The 25,280-nt window shown below is 34.4% G+C and overlaps 1 protein-coding gene across 1 annotated transcript in view; it reads right to left on the bottom strand.

Moving 5' to 3' along the window:
- Positions 1-4,290: 4,290 nt before the first annotated feature.
- Positions 4,291-25,280, bottom strand: part of LOC128205574 (deleted in malignant brain tumors 1 protein-like) — a 53,062-nt gene continuing 32,072 nt past the window's right edge. The window contains 27 exon segments of the mRNA XM_052907309.1: positions 4,291-4,459; positions 4,757-5,063; positions 7,948-8,108; positions 8,469-8,533; positions 10,183-10,317; positions 10,642-10,917; positions 11,160-11,347; positions 11,602-11,860; positions 12,079-12,225; positions 12,504-12,965; positions 13,145-13,330; positions 13,665-13,734; positions 14,016-14,104; positions 14,382-14,578; positions 15,070-15,307; positions 15,533-15,777; positions 16,164-16,178; positions 16,684-16,803; positions 16,924-17,187; positions 17,430-17,593; positions 18,193-18,391; positions 18,757-18,926; positions 19,479-19,635; positions 19,765-19,934; positions 21,361-21,520; positions 21,706-21,884; positions 23,452-23,602. Coding sequence (XP_052763269.1) covers positions 4,372-4,459; positions 4,757-5,063; positions 7,948-8,108; positions 8,469-8,533; positions 10,183-10,317; positions 10,642-10,917; positions 11,160-11,347; positions 11,602-11,860; positions 12,079-12,225; positions 12,504-12,965; positions 13,145-13,330; positions 13,665-13,734; positions 14,016-14,104; positions 14,382-14,578; positions 15,070-15,307; positions 15,533-15,777; positions 16,164-16,178; positions 16,684-16,803; positions 16,924-17,187; positions 17,430-17,593; positions 18,193-18,391; positions 18,757-18,926; positions 19,479-19,635; positions 19,765-19,934; positions 21,361-21,520; positions 21,706-21,884; positions 23,452-23,602 — 4,862 coding nt within the window. The 3' untranslated portion in view covers positions 4,291-4,371.

Raw genomic sequence — 25,280 nt, 5'->3', positions numbered from 1 at the left:
AAGGATCCCATTCATGTAATGCATGTCATTGTTTGATTTTTTTCTTTAATATCGCATAATACTTACTCACAATCGACTTAAATATTACTACTTCGACTTTACCCATTTAATACCCACGTTATTATATAATTTGTATTTTGAGTTCTAACTAATGTCCGTCACTAACCATGTACTGTCTCCAATGCGTTTGGAGAAAAACTTCTTATAATTATCTTCAATTCTGATCAATTTCTTTTGACTGTGCATATGTTTTTGTTCTAATATGTAATGTATGTTTACGTTGATGAATAATATATGTTTACACTAAAAAGAAAAAAAAGCAAATATCATATAGCAATCGGCACTTAGCAAACCCTATTTTCGTACTTTGTAATTGACTTGTTAATTGGTATTTATTAGTGTGTGTGTGTGTGTGTGTGTGTGTGTGTGTGTTTACGATATACCATCATTCCGTCCATCCGCAATATGTCTGCCTGTTTGCCAATCTATCCGACTGTTTTAAAATTGATGTACAATGAATGATCTCAATACTCATACTTCATACTCAAGTAAGCCAAAATTACCACTTAAAATGTTTTTTAAATATGATGTTCTAGAACCGGTCAGTTAGGGTTCTGCACTTTTCTAGAACCCAATTCTTCACCTGTTTTTGTAGTTTTAAAATGTATTCTACAGGCTACAGGTAAAATGATGACTGTTTTCTCAAACTGTTTTTCAAAAGAATCACACACACATTGAGGCTGTTACAATGTGTTGTCAGCTAGACGTATTTAAAACAACACTTAAAATAAAAATGTGTCGGTACTGTTGCTTCATTCCACTAACAAATGCCTAATATCACATCAACTAGGGATTCATTTTCTATAGTTATTTTTTGAAATGACTCAATATGATTCTACATTTTTTTTCAGTCAGTCCACCATGTATCATGATACTGCAGAATAGTTTAGAATATGGAGTTATTTACAAGACCAAACTGTCACATATTTTCGCGTTTTCTTAAATAATCTTATTCCGACGAAATTTAAGCCTAACTAATAACACTCGTATCTTGATGATCCAGCAATATTAAATAACGAATATCAAATTACTTTGTAAACCAAAATATTTTTATAAAGTATACAAAAAACTTAATATGGCAAGAAAGCAAAGAACTTAACTATACAAAAAACGGACTCTATGTACAGTATCTGTTGACTGTGACCAAAAACAAGTATTCAATATTAAAGCTATTCAGAATTCTTGACCAGCTTTTTGTCCGTAATGGTTTGTTTTTCATAAGCATTTTGTTCCAGAATGATTTCAAATATGATATTAATGTATTAATGTTCTAACCTAATTATTACAAATGGAAATAAGTAAAATTTATATAAGTCTGACCGAGAGATAATGTGATTTTCATACCTGAAAAAATGCAACATATTTGAAGAACAGTGGTGAATTAAGCCATCTTATTAATGATAACATATATCCTTTTGAAATAAGATATATCTTTCACTTACCCATGACACTAGAATCAATGAAAAAGATGAATAAAAGTGTTTGTTATTCTGTAGATGCAAATGTCAAATTTACCAAAAGGGGAGGTAACTCAAATATTCTTACGAGGGGAATCATTCATTTAAACTCTTACACAATTTAACCGTCCAAGTAAGTATTCTGTTCTGTCCAACTTTATTTAATTACATGGTTATACTTGTTAGGTTTTGTAATTTTAATATTCTATTTTTAATTACTTACTTGAAACATACACTAAAGTCATCACCATTCTGTTGCATAGTAATTATATTTAGCGAAATTATAACGTTTCCTAGTTTTATTATCCCCGCCGAACCGAAGGTTTCAGAAGAGGGATATTGTGTTGGCGTTGTCCGTCCGTCCCTTTGTCAACCAATCCCTTTGATTTTCCCAGTCGTTCGTCCGTCTGTCCGTTTTTTTTCTTTCCTGAACTATATTTTCGAAGCCGTTGGGCAAATAATGTTCAAACTCGGTCAGGTTGTTTCTCTTGAAGAAAACTCGACCGCTTGTAAAAGTGGTTCACTTTGTGTCAAATACTAGGTCAATAAGTGAAATCTTAGATAAAGATTCGGAACCCAATAGAGTCACTAAAGTTGATCAAATATTCAACTATATCAGAATGCTTTCCATGATAAACTCTTGGATTATTTTGAATCAAGGTAATGAAGTGACAAAAACTTGTTCACTAGGTCAAATTTTAGGAGTATTTTTCTGGACAATATCATCTGAACCTTTTATGACCTAGGTTACAATATCAAATGTCAAATGATTTTTAACCAGCAGGAACCATTTGATAGTTATGATTTGTCAGATAATGTTCAAACTTGAATAAATTGTTTTCTTTAATAAAATCTAACAACATTTGAAAGTGTCACACGGGTTCAAAAAAACTATATCACTTTTTCAAATCTTAGGGACCATTCTGTCGGGTAATATGCCTGGTCCAATATTTCTGAAACTTAATCAAATTGTTTTCCTTGATCAATGATTAGTTTAACACTAGTTCACTTGAGGTCAGAAACAAGGCCACTAGGTCAAATCTTTCAAATCATACCTGGAACCAAATATTGGTATTAAATGGTCAGACTTGGTTCAGACTGTGTTCAGAATGTTTCCCTTAATGTAATCTTTATGACGTAAAGTGGGTAACATGGGTCAAAATCTAGGTCATTATGTCTAAAAAAACATGTGAACAAACAGAGGCAATATATCCGTTGGAATCTTCATGAGTTTTATTTAGAATTTGCCTCGATGAAATCTTGGCTTGATTTAAAACTAAGTCACTTTGGTCAAAAGCTGTGTCACTAGGATTAATCTTAGAAAAGTTTTGGGGACACTCTAGAGGCTATATGTTTGTAACATTTCTTGCCTGTCTTTATAAAAACTTAATAAGAATGGTAAAATATTTTATTAGTTTGAAAATGGGTGCCGTGGGGTCGAAATCAAAATGCTACACAATATACAATATTGTTGCATTTCAAAAGTTGCGAACAAACTCATATACTATATCAAATGTTTATAACAGTCCATCACTCTGTAACCATATTGCATGTTTCGATTAGAAAATTTTACCAACACGTGATTTCAATGTCATCTATTTATTAATGCCAAGTATCCTCAAGACTGACTTTTGTCATTATCTACGTAATCTGAAAAGGAAACTGAACTTACCTCAAACATTGTGCAAAATTATGGAAGAAAACAGTTCATAATACTCATACAATAAATTTGGTTCCAGTCATATGATTTTGCAATATATGCTGGGTGCCAATTGCCTGGGTAGAGTAAGAGGAAAACAAAACTAATCAAGGCCAGGGAAAAGACAAGGATTATTACTGGTTGCACATATTATAAGATAGAACAGGTGTATCAAAAAACGGAATTATTATTTAAATGAACAGAAACATTATCGAAATCCTTTTTTTATTAGATCGTTGGAAAAATTCCTTTTTTAATGTTTAATTTAAAGTTAATTGTGATATATGTAAATTATTTATCAATTATTTGTTCGTTACAAATGATTAAACATGACTCTTAGGTTGTTAAGACCTTGGATATTTCATTTATATTATTGAACAACTTCGAGACTTTGTTTTCGCTTGATCAGTTTTCATTCGATAATCACTCCAGTTTTTGAAACAATGTTCGCAAAATATTCGAGTTCTTGAACCAAGAACTTGGGACATAGTTCAAGAACAGTTCGGCCATTTCTTAAACATAATTATTTCTTAAACTTTTTTCGCACGAACCAGACGCAAATGTACGTATATATTAATATTTAAGTTTATATGTATCACAAACTACTTTGTAAAAACCGTATGTAGCCAGATGATGTAATAATTCAATTCCGTAGCTCTAATACGATGCAATTGTTTATGTTTTATGTAATTTCGTTTTGTTTGTATGTTATAAGTAATTTAATGTTATGCAAAGACAACGCCAAAAGGATGCGCAATAGTTTATTGACAGCTAATAAAGTTGGAGCAAGAAACGCGTACACATAAATGAATAAATCTACTGTCAACATATACAATAAGTACTAAAATGTACATATCAAACATCAAATCATAGACATGTACTTGCTTAAGAAATTGAAGAATGAATATTAAACGTTGAGTGAGTAAAGCACTTTAACTAAATACTATAAAAATCCAAGGTTTATAAACAACAAGCGTTTAAAAAAATTCAAAATCAGTTAACCATGATCACATTATATGAACAAACTTCTAAGAAATTAAAGATCATATATAAAAAGTTATAGACACACTCATAGTTAGCAAAGCAGTTCAAATATATAGTATCTAGAACTAAGGTCCATAAACAAAACGGGTATTTCAAAATCCATGTCTTGTCTTAGTTACGAAATCCTTCGTTGTAGTAAGATCCACGATTGTCCACAGGGAGGTACTCGTACCTATCACCGTCGGCTGCATGTCTCGATCTGAAATATGGTATTGTAAATTACTACAATATTTCGAGCTTTGCACGTTTGTTGTTGTATTTTGTCATATTAGTGTTCAGATTTAACTCTAAACCAGTTTGAACCTTATTCGAAATATTGATTTTACACATCATATCATCTTGATTTATCTAAATTTTGCCTTCATTTGAACGCATATTATTTTACTTAAAGCACTAAAAACCACTCCATATATCTTGATAGTTCTAAAAGATGTTCATAAACCCATTGATATTTTTGAATTATTATACGTAGTTGTAAATTTTCCCCATCATTTACCTATTGTACACGGTCCCCTCGTAAGTATGCGTGCTATCTTTAATGCCTTTCTCAAAAGCAAGCTGGGAACCAGACAACTTCGGTCGCGGGATTTTACAGGTTTCACGTTCTTGCCTCAGTTTTTGCAGCGCAATGTCATGCATGTCTCTGTAGACATTGTCCTTGTGTTTTGGCTCTAAACTTCCGACAGGTTGGGTGTGTCTTTTCTTATTCTGCCGTTTGCATACCACGACCACCAACACCAAAATCACAAATATCAGCAGAACGCCGGCGGAAGTTGACACAATCAAAACAATCAAAGATGTTCCTGAAAATATGTATAGTGTTTTACTTTGTTATATCTGCCAAGTTTTCAGCTAAATGCATCTTTTATTGAAATGTTAATCGAGTGGTAAGGAAAATGACTAGCAGAACAAATACCCTTCAAAAGTTCGTCTGATGAGGACTCCAAATTGCTGAAATACAAAACAGAATCATAAGCACACGTAAATATTAGTATTTTTTAGAATATGTTAATAAACTCAACATGATATACCATATTATAAAAATGCAGATCTTGGGTTTTACGTATTCAGATACTAGTATTGGCAGACAATTGCTCGCGTTCGAATCCGGCTAGGGGTTTAGTACAAGCAGGCTTAGATGGTCGGCTTAATGTAATAGGTTTGCATACATTATTGTATTCACGTTTAGAATAAAATAAATATTATATTATTGCAACAAATTATACTCTTCTTGTTTTATATGTATATAACACAAGTTATGGATATGTTGACATTCAAAGCAATACTAATAAAATTAGAATATATATTGCTTTAGTTTTAAAGGAGGTCCAATAGCATAACATAACTTAAAACATTGGCAACCGCTAACTTATCATCTATATTAAAAAAAACCGGAAGACATACAAGTGTTCCTAACCATACCAACACTAAACTAGAGCTGTCACAGGAGTGACAAATACCCCCAAATGCCGCCTGGACACAGGAAAAGCAAACCATTCATTTGAAAAGAGGACATAACTCCAAGGTTACTGCACACTGCATCTTCTTTTATCATGCATGTATTGTTTTATTTAAATCTGTTGAGTAATTTAGAAGTTACACTGCTGACAAGAAAAACTAGCCTTTCATGAGTTATCGTCCGGAAACCGTTTTTCTATTTTTAGTAACAGTGACCTTGACCTTGGCCCCACCAGCCCCAATATCGAACTTGACCTGTATCTTCTAATGTTACACCTGCGTACCAAAATTTGTTCAAATCTGTCTAGCTTTTCATGAGTTATCGTCCGGAAACCGTTTTTCTATTTTTAGTAACAGTGACCATGACCCCACCAGCCCCAATATCGAACTTGACCTGTATCTTCTGATGTTACACCTGTGTACCAAAAATTGTTCAAATCTGTCAAGCCTTTCATGATTTATCGTCCGGATACTGTTTTTCTATTTTTAGTAACAGTGACCATGACCTTGGCCCCACCAGCCCCAATATCGAACTTGACCTATATCTTCTGATGTTACACCTGTGTACTAAACTGTATCTTCTGATGTTACACCTGTGTACTAAAAATTGTTCAAATCTACCTAGCCTTTCATGAGTTATCGTCCGGAAACCGTTTATCTATTTTTAGTAACAGTGACCTTGACCTTGGCCCCACTAGCCCCAATATCGAACTTGACCTGTATCTTCTGATGTTACACCTGTGTACCAAAAATTGTTCAAATCTGTCTAGCCTTTCATGATTTATCGTCCGGAAACCGTTTTTCTATTTTTAGTAGCAGTGACCTTGACCTTGGCTCCACCAGCCCCAATATCGAACTTGACCTGTATCTTCTGATGTTTCACCAGTGTACCAAAAATTGTTCAAATCTGTCAAGCCTTTCATGAGTTATCGTCCGGAAACCGTTTTTCTATTTTTTGTAACAGTGACCTTGACCTTGGCCCCACCAGCCCCAATATCGAACTTGACCTATATCTTCTGATGTTACACCTGTGTACCAAACTGTATCTTCTGATGTTACACCTGTGTACTAAAAATCGTTCAAAACTGTCTAGCCTTTCATGAGTTATCGTCCGGAAACCGTTTTTCTATTTTTAGTAACAGTGACCTTGACCTTAGCCCCACCAGCCCCAATATCGAACTTGACCTGTATCTTCTGATGTTACACCTGTGTACCAAAAATTGTTCAAATCTGTCTAGCCTTTCATGATTTATCGTCCGGAAACCGTTTTTCTATTTTTAGTAACAGTGGCCTTGACCTTGGCCCCACCAGCCCCAATATCGAACTTGACCTGTATCTTCTGATGTTTCACCAGTGTACCAGAAATTGTTCAAATCTGTCAAGCCTTTCATGAGTTATCGTCCGGAAACCGTTTTTCTATTTTTTGTAACAGTGACCTTGACCTTGGCCCCACCAGCCCCAATATCGAAATTGACCTGTATCTTCTGATGTTACACCTGTGTACCAAAAAATTTTCAAATCTGTCAAGCCTTTCATGAGTTATCGTCCGGAAACCATGAAAACCGACAGACCGACCGACCGACCGACAGACAGACCGACCGACAAGCTCACTCCTATATACCCCCTCAAAATTCGTTTGTGGGGGTATAATTAAGTAAAAGTATATTATTCCATTGCAATTTACCTGCATATTGGTGCACCATCCACGACCTTACATTCAAATTCACGTTGGCAATGCTTGAGAGCGGTAAATGCAGAGCACAAAATCAATTCATTTAGTACGCTGTTTTCATTTGACACATCGACTGAAATTATTGTTTTTTGTTTATTAATTTAAATTAACATTGAATCACAATTGCCTAAAATATATGCTAATAACAGCATGAATGGTAGTGACAGAATAAAGTTAATATAACTGCCTGATTTTGGACATAGAAGTAGACCAAAAATTAACTGTAAAGTAACAGTAGTATGTGTACTACATCAGTTATAAGAAAGTGTAGTTGTATGGTCCAATAGTAGGTAAACTAGGTTACCGATGTTGCTATGAAGATATAGATATAAACGTTGAACGTGTACTAAAGATAATTATTCTTTCAAGATAATGATACTCTTAGTTTAACTGTACTGTTACAAATATTTAGTGAGCATCCACCGAAGCTTGTAAGCATGTTTGTTAAATCAACTTTATTGTCAATGCCCTTACAAGTTTGAAGAAAATGGTATTACCATCTTGGTCTCCAACACCAACTCTCAAAACGTTTGCCGTTGAACCAAAAATCTCAAAACTTGCGGTTTGGCTCAGTTCGACTAAAGCAAAAGATAAAGCCTTTTCTACGAAATCGTCTTTTGATGTCACCAGGACAAACTCCATGATTAGACTCCCTTCACTAAAACAGACATTTCAAAACAATTCTTACAGTATTTGTATTTGTTAAAGTTGGAAAAATAAAACAGCATATAGTTGCTTAGAAAATGCTGCCTTATAGTAGCATTATACACTTTAAAATATTGTGTGAAATTAATGAAACAGAACAAAAAACAAATAGTAGCTAGCAACAGGCCTGGTATATCCATGATATAACAAAACGTTCTTAAAGGTGATCTTATTTAAGGTCGAAAAGTCTAACGAAATCGATTTGTGTATCTTCCATTGCTAAATTAATGTTTCTGAGTTATTTTTAACATAATAATTAAATGTACTTTTAATTTCGTTCTTAGAGGTGAAGGAACAAATACTATCGTCTTACCTCAGCGAAACAATTACTACCTTTTCGAGACCAATACCAATTTTCTGTCGAAACCGAGCCTCAAGCTGTTATAATAATGTACTTTATTTTACGATTATCAACATTTTTTGTTAATCACAATTGTTCTAATGTTTAAGACATATATTCTACAACGATATTTTGATAAATGTTTTTTGCAGGAGTCCTTTATTTAGCTGTGATATAATTAATCAACTTGAAATATTTAAAGTAAGTACTATTTATCCGTGTTCTTAATACCTTTAACAACATTTTCCTTAAAAAATATATAATAAAATGAAATATATAGTAAGACAAGGTAAGTGATGCAGTATTGGAAATGTGTGGCATTCCATTTTAACCATGAATTTTATTTAACTACAATGAAACTACAGGAACAACCCCATTAGTCGAACATTCAAAATTAAACCATTAAAGAGTGACAAGGCAAGGGCCCAAACGAAATTAACGTTACATAAGTAAAATTTACCTTTACTGTCAATTCGTCCAAATACGCATTGTACGTTTTCGCGGAATTAAGATTCTCCCCGGATTGTAATTTGTAGTCTAACCTTATGCTCGCTCTGTGTTTATTAAACTTTTCAGGAACTGAAAATCAAGCAATACGTTTTAAATATGCAGTTATATATATATACTAACAAATTATTGTAACCAAGTCAATGTACCCAAATTATCATAAAAAAATCGTTCATTACAAATTGTCCAAGTAACCCGGTCTTTTTTTTGAAATTAACGGTAAGATGAACTGTGTATGCCTAAGCCGTAAGATGTTCATAAGCTAATGTTTTAGTTATATATTGTATATAATAATGAATCACTTTTAGAATGTGTGTGCATATATTCATAATACATATAAACTGTAATGCAAGTACCTTTTGCAAGAATTTCCGCGACGGATGGTTCATTGGAAGCTGCAATAAAGGCATTTGTTAATAGGTAACAATGTGTTAAGAAACAAGCGTTACATTGTGAGTTTTTGTTTTTAATATTATTATACGTCCAATTATAATATCTTTAACAATAAGCATAAATGTATAAGGGTGCTATAAATTGATAATCATTATAAGTTATCATATATACATATTAGATAAAACAAAAAAAGTATATGACATTTCGGGTTCTGATTTTTTTCCTTACCGACGCAGGTTCCATTTATTGTTTCAAAACCCCTGACACACTCACAATAGGAAGATTCATTATTCATTGTGCAAACAGTGTTATTAGTATCCGCACATTGATCTGGGTCGTTACAATCTGCAAATAAATTCATGCATTGATATGGAATATTTCCAATTGCAATTTCAATAATACAAACTAAACTACACATGATATAAACCATATTGTTGAAATCATATACATTGAGTATCATTCTTTCCCAAATAATTGTCTATAGCTGTTTAAAACAATATTTGGTATAATATTTCTAATCGAAATGGCTAGGATATTGGCTACCCTTAACTTGATGTCCTTGACTAATACCATTTCTACCGCCATGCTGTTTTCATTAATGATACTATTACAGCTATGTGTGTGTGTGTGTGTGTGTGTGTGTGTGTGTGTATGTATGTATGTATGAGTGTACACTTGTGGGTTCATTGGCGTTAGCACTGATATACATAACATTCTTGCATGATCTGAGCTGCATACCCACATATAAGATTTTAAGTTCCTTAATATATTATCACATGCCTTGTACGTGGGCGATTGTTGGAGGAGAAACAGTGGAAATGGTCCAGTCTGTTGTACTGAGAGTGGGGTCACATCTTAGCTGTAGGCTCGAATGCATCGTTCCGTTATAGTAGCATTGACCCGCGATGTAACAGTACCCTTGCTGTGGTGACAGAGAGTAAACTAAGTAAGGCATAATGTTCCCAGTTATTTACTTCTCATTTGTATCATCAAGGTATGATTGTACACAGCTTTGTAAAGTAAAGAAAGTGGATATGAACTAAGTATTAAACATATTTCGAAATATTCCTTTCAGCTGTTTGATATACATGTACTGAAATTTGAGCTACAAGTGTTAAATCTTATGAATGAAAGTGGGTCTTTTTCAGTATTTGATTGTTTCTTAGATCAATTACGAACTGTTTTAGCTTACAGTGTAAAGGGAAACAATGGTTTGATATGTAAGTTCGTGATATGTACACTTTACCTTCAACTCAAACGTAAATTCAACCTCCGTCCCATTTTCTCTATTATAAGCTTGGCACTTGGAGTTATAGATGTAAAACATCTTAGAGTCATTGCTAAAAGTTTCGCCGTTATTACTAACGGAAACTCTCAGTCCTTGAATAAACTTATTAGGTCTTTTGTCAGCTGATCTAGCTCTTCTATTGATCCCGACAGGACAAACTGTTTCAATGATACTTTCTGTTTGCCCTGGAACGATCGTCGAATCATCGTCATGATCTGTTCCATTTATGTCGACCTGGCGAAGAAAGAAAACTTATCAGATATGATGCTGTCAAATTATTGTTATTATTATAATTAATATTATTGTTGTTATTATCATCATTATTATTATTATTATTATTATTGATATTATAATTATTATTATTATTTGCAGAAAAATTGGGAACCTTTTCATTGTTAACAGATAAATATTATGTAATTATATTTGATGTAGTTGTTACAATGTTGCTGTGCGTTTTTGCCGCTACTACAACTAACAATGAATCTATCCATCTTGCATGTAATATTGTTTCCAGAAAAAAGTCCGCCAAAAACAAATATGTTGGTACAGTCGTGTGTATCTTCGTCGCAAAGGCCTTCATCAAGTAACCCTTTTAACAGCGGGGCTATATTAAGATCCAGAGAGCAGTCGCTACCTCCGAAACCATCGTTACATTGGCATGCACCTGCAATGTAAATGTAGAAACAGTTGTTTTAATTAATATTTTATTACGTACAATAATTAGTGTTTTTGTATTATTTTGATTCATAATAAGCGGTTTGTCACCTTCAATGAAGCATTTAACTTTAGTGTAGAAATCAAATTTATTGATCGACACAAAATAGGCCTCAAGCGTGCTGTGTTGATTTGGAGTAAAACTACCAGTCTTATTTGCTTTTAAACGCTACTTTTATAATTCATATCTCATCAAAGGCTTACCAATGTGACAGTTTCCGTTGCCGGAACAATCGTTTAAACACTGCAGCTTAACGGTCTCGACATGTTGTTGTACTTCTTTTAATGCATTCAATTCTGCTTGTAAATGGGCATTGTTGACACTGTTTGTTTCATTCTGTAGTTCGTCCTCCTTTGTCTTTATTATTTCTTCCACCACACTTTCGTTCCTGCTTACAGCCGTTTTACAGGTTTCTTGCATGGATTGTCTTGCAATGGAAGCCCATTCAGTGTTGTTCATTATCTGAATTACATTTAAGTTTGTAAACGTAAATGAAATCATTTATGAATCCTAAATGACTGTAATAACTCTGTAACAACACGATATACATTGTCCATTTAACACATGGTAAACACGCTCGTGTTCATTTTAAACGTATTAACTTTGGTATTATTTAAAGTCACTTTTTCGAACTTCAATAGATGAAATTACTATATAATATAGGAATACATTATACATACCAAAACATCTTTAATACAGTTATGCATTGAAATATTTGTATGTGTTGATGGGAGATTTTCACATCGTCCGAAAGTACTAGAGTTCCTAAAATTTCCCTGGCATGCATTCCTTGCCTGGTTGTATGAGTACGTTTGAGCAGTTGCTCGCTAAATATCAGGAAAGAATTATAAATTAAATCCATGTTTAATACAAGGCATAAACTAAAACAAGCAGTTTGTGTTTTGTGTTTTGTGTACATAGTTCTATCAACCATGTTTTTACGATTTTTATTTACTCTCATGTTTCAAAAAATGTGGCAGTTCATACATATCACAGATGAATCTGTAAAATAGTAGGGAAGACAAGCTTAGCGAAATTCATAATCATAAAGACTGACAAAAACAGGATACTTGTTGCAAAACGATAAGCAGAGCATTCGATTTACCTTTCCTCGACTATGGATAGGTATCTTCACAATAGGAATCCTAGGACGTCTATGAAGAGATCGAACTGATCGCTGATTCATTATTTCACCACAGCTATGGTACCCAGTCGTTCTACCGTTTGAACATCCACTCGTGCTCTTTTCACAAGAGTAAGCATTTGCACCACCATTTTTCTTACAAACGCAAAGTGGAAATTCCCAAGGTGGCAGTTCTCTATGATATACATCGGTTGTAAACAAAGACCGATCTTGAGGGACTTTCCACTTATTTATGAATTCCGTTTCATTGTCAAAGTCATCAACACTGTTGTCATTAAGGGAACCACACAGTCCTGTACTATTTCCTTGCCTGTCTTGCAGTGAGGGGAGGACTGAAATATCCAAAACCCTTCCTCCCTCTTCGCCCATAAAAGGAGCGTTGTCGATTCTGGCTCGAACAGCTGTACCGTATGGCATAAAAATCTGAAAGACCCCAAGTTTGCCTTACTTTAATATCGATAAGACAATACAGAACAATCCTACAACGAAACTTGAGCAGCTTCATGTTTGTAAACAATAAAAGCAATATTTTTGTGAACTAGCCTTAAAAAAAGCTTATCGAGATCCGTTTTGCATTTATGTTGAAGACAATCCTATCATACCGTGTATGTGAAATCGTTTTCCTTTTTCACTGTAAGTGCTTTGTCCCAGCATTGTTTGTAGCCAATATCAATGTATCCATTGCAAACGTTGATCACGTATACGTCACGGCCCGCTCTTACCGCAAGACCGCAGTTGCACTTGGCAGGATTGTTTGAACTGGTGCAGTAGGCTATTTTGTGTTGAATCTACAAATACAATTATACAAAATATCTTTAAAAAGGGGAATGTTCAATGTAAAAGCAATATCCCTATGTAACAGGATGATTTTAATGAACTTAGTAATGATATTATGTACACTAATGTGCTTGTTGGATACAGAGTCCTTGCTTTACAACGACTTCCTATCAAATTGCTTCATTACTTTAAAAAATACGACTATTATTTTGTATTGTTATTCCTTAAGTCTGTCAACTTTACTACTTATCAAATTTTTCACTTTCAATCACCGTTTGACATGAACAATGTTTTGATATATTATGATGTACAAGCAAGTTAAATCTGATAAGCGAATTTCAATACCTCTGCTTCCTTGAAGATCATGTGCGAGTAAAGTGTATAGTCACCTTCGTCGGCATGATGTTCATATGCCCTAGGTTAAGCAAGTTAATTATAAAAAAATAATCAAACATTCCAAATAGCTATTGACATATTTCACGTGAAAGTAAATCGTTAACGTATTCGAGTTCTTATTTTAAAAATATATATGTGATTTATAACTCTCGTAAATCTGCTTCGAGGAATTGACCTTTCATCGTTGTTGATGTGGTGAAATTATTTATAACTCTGCGAAAGATGATATGATAAGGTCAAAATAAATAATGAATTGAACACCAAGCTTGCAAATAGTTAATGTTAAACATTAAAACTTACCTCCCATCAAACGTGTACATATGAGGATCGTTTCTAGCAGAACAGATCTTTCCACGCCAGTTTCGATCAGTCTCAGGTAGAACATCAACCTATTTCCAAAGCCATCTATATCATTAGTCTTGAAAACAGTGGTCTAAATGTGTATTTTTGCAAATGGTAATCATTAAACTCAAGCAATAACAGGTATTAGATACAGCATAAGGCATGGGAACTTTTCATAGTCAACAATTTAAAACCCCGAACATATTATATAAAAATCTTAGCGCGTATCTGATCAAATGAGAATTCATTCTTGAAAAGTGTTAATGCCTATGGTACGTTTATATTCGAGGATACAATAACCTTTCTTTTATTCCAGCCAAATACCTTGATTGAAGGTAACTTGTAAGTTTTCCAGAGAAATATTAATCCTTTCGCTCGAAGAGCCTGCAAATGAAGTGTGAACTTTCCAGCAACACCGTAATTTCCTGTCTCTGCTGCACTGACATTTACATGATGTCTTGAATTTGTCACATTGCTGTTCACCGTCAATCGGCAGCCGTCCGGAAAACTAGCTTCAGCATCTACAATAACATAATGAAACTTATATAACAATATTTATTAGAAAAGCTACAGAAACAAGCTCAGTAGCAAAATGTTTAAACATACACCCGATTTAATGGCACTGGGCAAACGCCAAAGAAATGGAACATAAAAACAAAAATTCACAAACAAGACACATTGAAGAACAGATGCCAAAAGGTACACAAAGACTCTATTTTAAAGACTTAGCAAACACATATCAAGAGACACACAACGTACGAAACAGAAACAACACAGACAGATCACACAAGCATCAATCATCTTTTTTTGATAACCAGTATTCTATTTCCAACCTCAACAGCTTACATGTGTGATATAACCTTCTAATGAATATCTAATTATCGTTTGAACAATAGATAATTGGGTTACCCATTTAAGACGTTCATGTTAAACAGACCATCATTGAAGGATCATGGCCGTTTTCAAGCGCTCACTGTGACATTAACCATAGCAACATACTTTAAAGCATTACCTGGACAGGTACCATAGTCCGGAGTGAAATAGTCGAGTGTGAGTTTACATGGTAAACCCGGCGGAAGGTCACACACAACCGGTATTGAAAGTTCAAATTCAATGGCCTTCGTCTCTCCTCGACGCAACGTTAACGAGGAAGTCAACACTGTAATTCCGACAAAGTATGGGCGGGAAAACTGTGAAAGCTGGCCTGGCTGTCCTCCAGGCTCGTTGAATGCTCTTATAGCACAAGAAATCTTCAGGAAATGAAAACGTTTCGGTAACATACATATCGGAATTTCATCAAAATAATATATTTGGTGTTCTAAATTAAATTGGTAACCTACAAGTGAAACATTTTAAGGTTATGGCACGACTATTACCCCAGACAGAGCAATACACTGGCCGTTTGTATACAATTTTTCAAAACAAGTGTAAGTATATCCCACTGGACGGCCTTATAGATGTAATGAATCTCTTACATTAGCTCCCATTCCGACGTTCGATTCCATCAAATCGATATGCGTGAGAAAGCATGGGCTTAAATCTTCTTTTGAACAGTACTGTTTTGTCAAATGTTTTTCTGAGCTTTCAATCATCGTCCATTGCACTTGGTAGAAGAGGTCATTCTCCTCGTCGGGATCAAATTTGCACTGAAACCACAATTCCCTTTCTGCATACTGCAGAATCGTCCCAACTGTACTGGCAACAAATGCAGGCGGTGGAACTGTATGAAAATAGTGTCACATTGATAACGTTTGTTTAGGTTTACCAATTAAATGTTACACAACCAACTAAACTTATTATCCACCTTAAAATTCAAGTAATCTTACGATGCGGCGTATGCCTTCTGAATACGGATAATAAACTTTAAATACAAATGTTACATAAAAAGAAGTTAACATTAACGATTGAAAAAAATGTAGAGAATACATCGGTCATTTGCAAAATTTAAACATAAATATTAAGAATGCTATTATACAAATGTGAAATCTGGTATCTATTCGATGGAGCTCGGGGTCGTAAATTGGTTACCTTAGAAATCACAGTATTAATGCCAAGGATGGACTTTAATTGAAAAAATGACATTTTTAGTTCAAAATATTTACATACCTTCAGATCCAATACCTGAAAATAAGCATGGTAAAGAACTCTAATCAAATATCTTTTAGTGACAATAAGTGTTTAGTGATAACCAAAGACATGCATTTCAATCAATTTATTTATAGCTATAGAGACAAGCCTAGTAGAAAATATCTACTGCGATCCAAGATTACACAGATAAAACGTCAAACAAGAAAACAACAACAACAATTAACTATGTCTTTCCTAACACCACCATCTTTTACCATAGTACAGAAAATTGAATAGGGTTTAAACAAGTCTCATAGCGCTTACTCACGCTTACATAAATACATCGAAACATTATTGCGTGGCCGGTATCTCGGCAAGTCTAATTACCGTCTTACTCGAGTAACCTAGTTTTATTTGTTTCTATCCGGACCGGTAACACATGAAATATAGTATTAATTTGCATTGATTGTCTATCACGTTGAATCTGTTTGCATAAGATTCGTGTTGCTTAATCATAATAATACATTTTGGATTACTGAAACGGACATATATTACATACCGAAGCAATAGGCACTTTGTGGAACTGGCGTTGGCTCTAGTTTGTATACGAACCCAAACGCGCATTGCTGTACTTTGACACCGAAATCTGCATTCGGAAATCCATTGACTATAGCTTTAACTACCCCCTTAAATATTGGATCACCTGAAAACCATAATGACAATTGCATATGATACGAATACAAATATCATCATATATATGCCGTATTTTGCGATTGTCCTATAAATGCAAAATTGAAACACATCAATTCTAATTCCATTTATTAATCCAGTCCAATGGAATAAGATCTCATACCTTGTGTAAAGATGGGGAAATGGGTTCCACATCGATTGAACGGTGGCTCTTCATTCAGCAGGGTATTATTACCAACGGAATACCAGCCGGGAGACAATTTACTGTCATCAATTGGTTTTGCAGTTGCTTTGAAGTTCAGTACTCTCATCTCAAGGCTTGGCAATCGTTTGTAGACGTCCTTTGAGCACGGGTCTATGTAGCTTGAGTTAACTTTGGAAAGTAAAATTAATATGTTATGAAATATCGCCTACAACGATCGTCAGCACATATAAAGGCACATTTAAACAAAATGTCAATTTTATTCGAAATAGCTTTCATTAGTCAAAGACGAAAATGAAAATTAATAGTAACCCGCGAAGAATCGTACAAACAGTATGTTCTTGTACAGTAGTTTGCTTGGTTAACAATCAAGATAGCAGATTAGTCGAAATTTGAATAATTGAAGTAATCACCACATTTGATGTACACATCCTCATCATGGTTACAGTCGTGTGTAGACCATTCCCTTGCTTGACATTCGGATACATCGTTTTCAGAACCAATGCATTCTAGTTCATCGATTAGGATATCACCTGGTTTGTAATCTTCCATGATGTCGGGATTTCGATCTAATGTTCTAGATAACAATCATTCAAGGTTAAGAATTCAATGTTTTAGACATATATACTTAATTGCCCATACACAAATACTAGATCCGCGAAACAGATGTGTATCCTGTTAGTTATAAAAGTCCAACATGGTATTGACCTTTTATCTACTGTGATTCCAAACTCTATATGGATCACCTACTGACCATAGCGACTGTCTGTATCGAGAGCATTCAAAGGCGATACAATACATGTTGCCGATAATCGTCTTTAAGTATAAAATAAATATTCAAAGCAAGTAAATATATCTGAAAATAGGATACGGTCGGAAACATTTCAGACAAGTATTGAGAAAAAGACCGATTTGGACCTAGTGCAAACGCTCGTCTACTGTCGTTTTTCATATATCGACAGTTATTTATATTATGGGCTTTGATATTGATTTGCGTAAGTATTGACAACATTTGCTCCACGTTTCATTTGTATAGTATGAATAGTGTTTTACATAATATGAACAAGTTTAGAGATTTCTTGCCCGTCGACTTCGACATCGACACAAAGACTTTGACGAGACATTTTGGTACTAAGCAAAACAGATAAGCTAAACATTGATTACAGTTCAACTCACCCATAATCATACCCCATCATGCTGCACAATACAAGCGCATCGTTGTCACCAAAATTATCGTCGCATATCGTCCCCCAATGAGGCTGATACTTTCCATCTTGGTATTGTCGGTACTGTATTTCTACTAACCCATGGTCTCCTTTAATAAGATCATGCTTGGCATGCTCGTCTCGCTTTAATGATATTGGGGTATCAGCTCCTGTAATTGATTATATTCGGGTAGTAGCAACATAGTGCAGATAGCGCATGATAATCAATATAAACATCGTTTTAAACAATATAGTTGACACAACATGAGTTTATACAGGCATGTCGTACTTTTAGACGAACAACGGGGCATTACTTGTCATGTTTAGACCCAAACCTTTTAGCAATCTTTGACATGTGCATACTGGTACTGACAGAATGTGTAAGCGGCTTTTGATTTTTTTATGAAAACGGATGAAAATAACACTGCTATTTTTGTAGGATGGGCTGAAACAATCATTGTTATGTTAACAATACCGTAAGTCATATATACATGATATTGCGTTTTTGCCCCAATAAGCTAAAATGAATACTTACTACAGTTTACGGCCACGTTTATGCCACTAGGGCAATCAAAATTCTCTTCGACCCAATCACCATTACCACACAAAAACAAGTCATCTTCATCACCAGTGCAGGTGAACCCTCCTAATGATGTATATGAGTGCGAGAAACCAAATCGAGAGGCATCATAGAATGTGGCGCTCCTGAATAATTATTGTGTACGCATCAACTAATATATATGTATGATTTATGTACAGTAATTCACATATATTACATGTAGTAATGTTGGAGGTTTGATAAGAACGCTAAATTAAGCTTTTCGTTTTGTTTACTCATCTTCAGGAAAAGAAATTGGTCCTGTGAAAGAAAATGATGCGCATTCCTGTTATTTACTCCCAAATAAGATGCACGTCAATTAATAAAATTGTTTTAATATACCAAAAAAGATGATTAACATCAAAGACAGTGGTTGTTACGAAGAAAACTGTGTTAAATTTGAAAGAAAGGGGGAAAAAATGAGACGATAGTTGATCACTGTCATTTAATATTTCTACGTTTTCAGCTATTAAATACAAGGTCTTGTTATCAGTTATTAATATGTTTTATAAATGCATTATTTAGTAAGGAGTTAAAGGTTTATCATTCAAAATATATATTTGTAAAACATACGTATGTTTTGATTTTAAATGAGAGTGTCACGTTAAATCTAAGTAAATGTTTTGGAAAGAAACGACTAATGGTAACTAATAACAAACCCAGTATAGTTATGTCGTAGACCAGCAATGTTGCAGATCGTTTCTGCATCGTCTTCTGTGAAATTATCAAAACACACTCTTCTCCATGAACCTCTGATATAAACTTCAACCACACCCAAATACAACGTCCATGCATTGTTTACTCGAACTGGTGTATCTTAAAATCAAATAATAAAAAGATAAGTAAGTTGTTTATATGTATACAAAAAACAACACAAAAACGTATATATCAAATACTCCGAGAAGACTCGATGAGAACACTAAAACTATCAAACGTTAAACTTACTACACTGTACAGCAACATTGTTAACTGCCGAGCAGTATCCGTGGATTGCAGACCATGTGTCTGCGCCACATTCAGATATATCTTGTTCATGACCCTGGCAGTTGAGATTAGAAATAATAGCCCCTGTATTTCCAGTTCCGTAAAACGCATTGCCGTGATAGATAGCGCTCCTTAAAAAAGCCATATTTGAATACATGAGACATTTTGGTGACAACATGCGTAAATGTAAAATGAAAACCTAGATGGTATTCATTAAATATCAACATTAACACAATAAATTAAGCTTGATAAGTTTACGTGAATTTAAAAGCAAACCAAAGAATCTTAAATACATCTTGGTTACTCTGTGTAATATAGTTTTGAGCGTCACAAGTCCAGAACTGCCAATTATTGCTTATTTAAGAATCATAACTAAGTTTTACTTGGTGCGGCGGGAAACGAAACCCCAGGTGCACAATTTCATCGCCCAATTGTGAATCCCCTTAAGTTTCGCCACTCTAGTTAATATAGTTTGGGAATTTTGAGTGGCATAAGTTCGCATAATATTTACGGACGGAATCACGGACGCACGCACTCACAGACAAGGTCAAATATATATGTCCCAACCCCAATTTTGTGGGGGCATTACAAAAATACATTGACACTGTACATGAAACGTTCAATAGCAGTTATATTGTTGTTCTCTTTTGAATAAGGTAAAGTCCAAAAAGATGGCACAATTCAATGCCGCCAAGCGTCGATGTTTCCATTTGTGTATGAATATTATTATTCAACTATATAATAATTAAAGTAACTTTCTTTATTTTTTACTAAGATTTTGTCTTAAGAGTAATAAATGGCTTATCAACTTTCTGTCCAAAGATGCAGTTTCTCTAAAAATAATTAAAAAAGCATGTTCGCATAAGATGATATTGAAAATCAGTAAATGTTTTGATTTCTTCAAACGTTTAGGGTTAAAGAAATGGTATGGCTTCACCTGTTTGTATTTTCATAGCTTTTTTTTAAAGAAATGTTTATGAAAAATACAAAAAAAATGTTGTTCCTTACTTATTTCGACCGTCATCTTTTTCGATTAGAATCTTCGGATGTATAAGCTTGATTTTCGGAAATTTTGGTTCAGATTTGTTTTATATTTTTACTGCAATATACGCATATAAATGTGTTAAATCGCTTCAACATTTAACAAACATCCCAATATTATCTCGTGTGAACTGTTTTATTATTACTAGTTAAAACACTTACCAAACACTTAAAAAGGTCAAAACAATTGATAGAATCCCATGAATTTGCATCTTAATTAATATTATGAACACCTTGTATGGGGATACAAGAAAAGTAAGTCTACTTATTTCTTGAATGGACGTCGTATGAACAATAATTTTCAGAATCCTTGTGTTGTGTAAAACATATCAGAGAACCGTTTACGCTTGTTATCTTACTTGTTTTGCCAAGGACAATTTCTTCAAAAAACAAGTTCGAGTAAGGTCACGACTTCTTTCTATAAAGGTGGTCATGAACTCGTTGGGAAAATACGCGCGATTCAAGTATAAAACCTTTAAGTATGTGCGTTGTAAACATTGCTTGTAGCCAACTTACTCGGTGTTCAAACCTAGCATTCTGCAGATGACCTTTGCATTATGTGCATCAAACGACCTGTCACAAATCGGCCCCCACTTTCCATCATATTCTATTTCTACCCGTCCTGAATATTTTGTCGCATTTGTTCCATTTACCAAACGAATTGGTGTGTTCGGGCCTGAAAAAAAACAACAACGATATATGTAAATAAATAAAAACAAGATTTTTTTCGCTATTTCGATCCCGTGTATTTCGTGTTTACATTAATATTCTCAAAACAAATGTAGGCAAACACATCAAAACTGATTTTAAAAACTGTTAATACTTTTAATCTTGCTCAATCATCGAATAACCAATACGTACGGCAGTTGACGCCAACGTCATAATAATGTGAATTGCATGACGGTGAGGCAGAGCCTTCTGACCAAGGATATGACCCGCATTCGTCCAAGTTATCTTCAGTCCCGGTACAATTCAAATCTTCGACGACCAACGATCCGGAGCCATAGCCATATTTAGAGCGGTCATGTATTGTTGCAGTTCTGTGCAGGGAAAGCCCAATATAATATTATAAACATGACGGCGATGACGTCCGGCATTCAGAAAAAATTGCCTGTATTAACATGTTATACGCTAATGTAAATTTTTCTTAAAGACATATGTTCTACCAATGTTCCACAAAGCATTTTTGTGTGAAATTATAAAACTTCATGAATACTTTTATGGAAAATACAGGGAAAATCCCAGATCCAAAACGTAAGAAAGACCTTTTTAAGAGGTACATGATGAAACATGACAGGCACGTGAAACACATAGCGCCACAAAACAACTTTAATTGGTGTTATCTGCAAAAGAGCCGTTTACTAGCGGTTAAAAATACTTAACCTGACACTTGTGCAAATACAATACATGTCTTGAAACCTTCCAACCTCAGCGAGCTATGCTGGACACATGGCTTTGCGTGACTATATTATTCCAATGGTTTCATAGTTTGCAACTGTTCGTCGGGTGCATGAAATTACTTGAAATTAGTTGATATGTCACATAATTTGTTTAATGTGATGTGTGGCGGCTTTGGAACATCATCAGATCCTTCGTCCACAGCGCAATATCTCTTCTTTCTGTTTTTTCGCGATAATTATCTTATTTACAGTTTAAAAATGAAATACCAACGTTTATGCGTGAGATTGTCTCAATTTTTACCTTGATGGATAAGTAATGGTACAAGTGTGAGGTTTCAAAAGAGTAATTTAAATCTCAAGTAAACTCCAGTTTCGAGTCGGTAATGCCAACATTTATAACTAAAGCTATTTTGGGCATTTGCAGTCTTCAAACATTGAAATGTGACATTATAAGTATCTCCCATGGCCGAGAGTGTAAGATAGGTTCATTTCGATCCGAGCGTAGGGTGTTTTGCGGAAAGGAGGTTTACACGAGCGGCTATGGTAGATGCTTTTTCTCCCACCTCAGTTAAACAAATTTAAGTAAAAATGTATTTTTTGCTGGAACTCTTTAGTGCTTAGTGAAAATAATTGCGTATGGATATGCGATAGCACGTGGTTGTCATGGATATGCGCGCAGTGATCCATTTGATGTTAATAGTTAAATCGGTCTTTTTAAATAGTTCTAAGGAAAATGAAGCATTATTTCTTGAATGGTGCGTGAAAACTGTTTTATGGTGACATTTGAAGCGAGAAATAATTAAAAAGCGTTCTAAATATTACCATAAGACAAGATTTCCTTGATGCTACTGACGACAGTCATCAACAAGGGAGGTAATTACAATGTGGTAACCATTAAAAAGGAGTTCCATACGGGCATTTTATCTTCGCCCGTGGGCAAGATAAGAATATCTAGCATGCTTAAATTATTCGATCTACTTATCTGAGGTGGGAGAAAGTGTTTTCTCCCGTTTAGTTTAGGCCTTAAGTGTGTGTCTTCGCCAAGTCTTTGCTTCACCCTATAGGTGGCAATATAAACGGTAAACGGTAAAAATATAACTATTTCACAAACTGTTTTATTCTCCATGTCTGCCTGACATTGCTATCTATGCTTTTTCCTGTAGTTTTCATTATATAATTACATGCACTTAAGACAGTTTTAACTTACTGATTTTCAGGAACATACGCCAATCGGCATATAACTTGTGCGTCATATTTGTCGAAATATTTGCTGCAGACTGTTCCCCAGACTCCGTTATACTGAAATTCAACTCGTCCCTGATATTTGTTAATGCCGTCTCGAAGTCGTACGCGGTTGTCTTAAAAAACAAATATTACATATAAAATAAATTATGAATGTTAATTTAGCCAAAAATATTCGTATGTACCAATACAGCTAACTGTACCACTGTCATTGATTACAATTTAAGAAAACTACAAATAATTTTTAAAGATAATTTGAAATACATTGTATAAAGCTTGTTTATTTCGATATGGCATCTTCCGTACAGAAAAATTGTATGCACATTTTGGAAATGATTTCTTTCACAAAACAAGAGCTGTCACATTGACAGCGCACTTGACTAGTGCACCGCTATAAACTCAAACTTAAACGTCTATTAATAATGTGCCATATTTTGCATTATATGCAATATAATGATCTGATTTCATTAGATAGTAGGTTGGATAGATTGAGGTCATATAATAAAGATTCAATGCAATACATGAAGTAGTTGCTGTGATTTTGACTTATGCACGCTGATATACAAAACCTTAATTTCAAAGTAAAAATAAAGCAATCAGTCAACTTCAAACATTAGGAAAGTGCTGATATATTGAATTGTATGTGTTTACTTGCACAATCTTAACCATAATTTCTAAGTCGAAAACTAAAGGGTCATTATACACATGATATGCTAGATACAGTTATCTTACTCAATATATTACGTAGTTTTGATGATTGGAAAAACTTGTCTAAAGTTGTATTGCAATACATGAAGTATTTACTGAGGGTTTTACTTGTGCTTACATGCAAAACCTTAATCAGAATTTTACCATGTCAGTTCTATTATTATATTATGTACCGAAATAACAAATAAATGTCAAGCATTATACCCCACTGAGCGCCATGTTTTAATGAATATTTAGATGATTGAATAAAATATACATTTACTGAAATGCCAGCTAATTTGACCTGATAACCTAAAAATTAATAAGGGCAATCTGATGGTAATACCCAACCTTTATGCTAAGTTAGAGAGTCATGGGGGCAAGCATTGATAATTTATAACTCGGACAAACGTTTTGCTTTCAAGGTCACTGTGACCTTGACCTGATGATCTCAATATCAATGGGCTGATCTTCTGGTCAGGTCGCCCTTCGTATTAAGTTTGAGGACAACATGTCCAGGCATTGTCAATTAATACTCGGACAAGCTTTTCACGTTCAATTTCACTGTAACTTGATTAACTCAAGTTCAATAGGGGTCATCTACTGGTCACGCCCAACCTCCAAGTCAAGTTTTAGGACCATAGGTACAGGCATTGTTGAGTTATCATTCGAACAAACCTTTTTTATTCAAGCTCACTGTAACCTTGACCTTTGAGCTGATGATCTCAAAAAAAACAATAGGAGTCATCTTTTGGTCACGTTAAATATCCAAATCAAGCTTGAGATCCATGGGTCCAGGCATTGTCGAGATATCACTCGGACCACTTTGGTCTATCGACATACGGGCCGACCGACGTGTGCAAAGCAATATACCCCCTTTTCTTCAAAGGAGTATAATTGACAGAGACAAACTCAGTAATGACCACAAACCAAGCTCACATACGCCCAGGCCGGGCAGCATACCCGGGACGCCTTCATGAGAAGCGAGTGTGCTAACCTCTGGGCTAGTTGTACAACATTCGTATGGTTTGAGAAAGAGTTTTTTGGCAAGGCCAAATAAATTGTTTAGTTTATTACGCAAAATTAAATTTGTACTTCCTTTCTAAG

Source organism: Mya arenaria, chromosome 2 (genome assembly GCF_026914265.1).
Source record: "Mya arenaria isolate MELC-2E11 chromosome 2, ASM2691426v1".
NCBI lineage: Eukaryota > Metazoa > Mollusca > Bivalvia > Myida > Myidae > Mya > Mya arenaria.
This window is presented reverse-complemented; position numbering and strand designations above follow the sequence as displayed.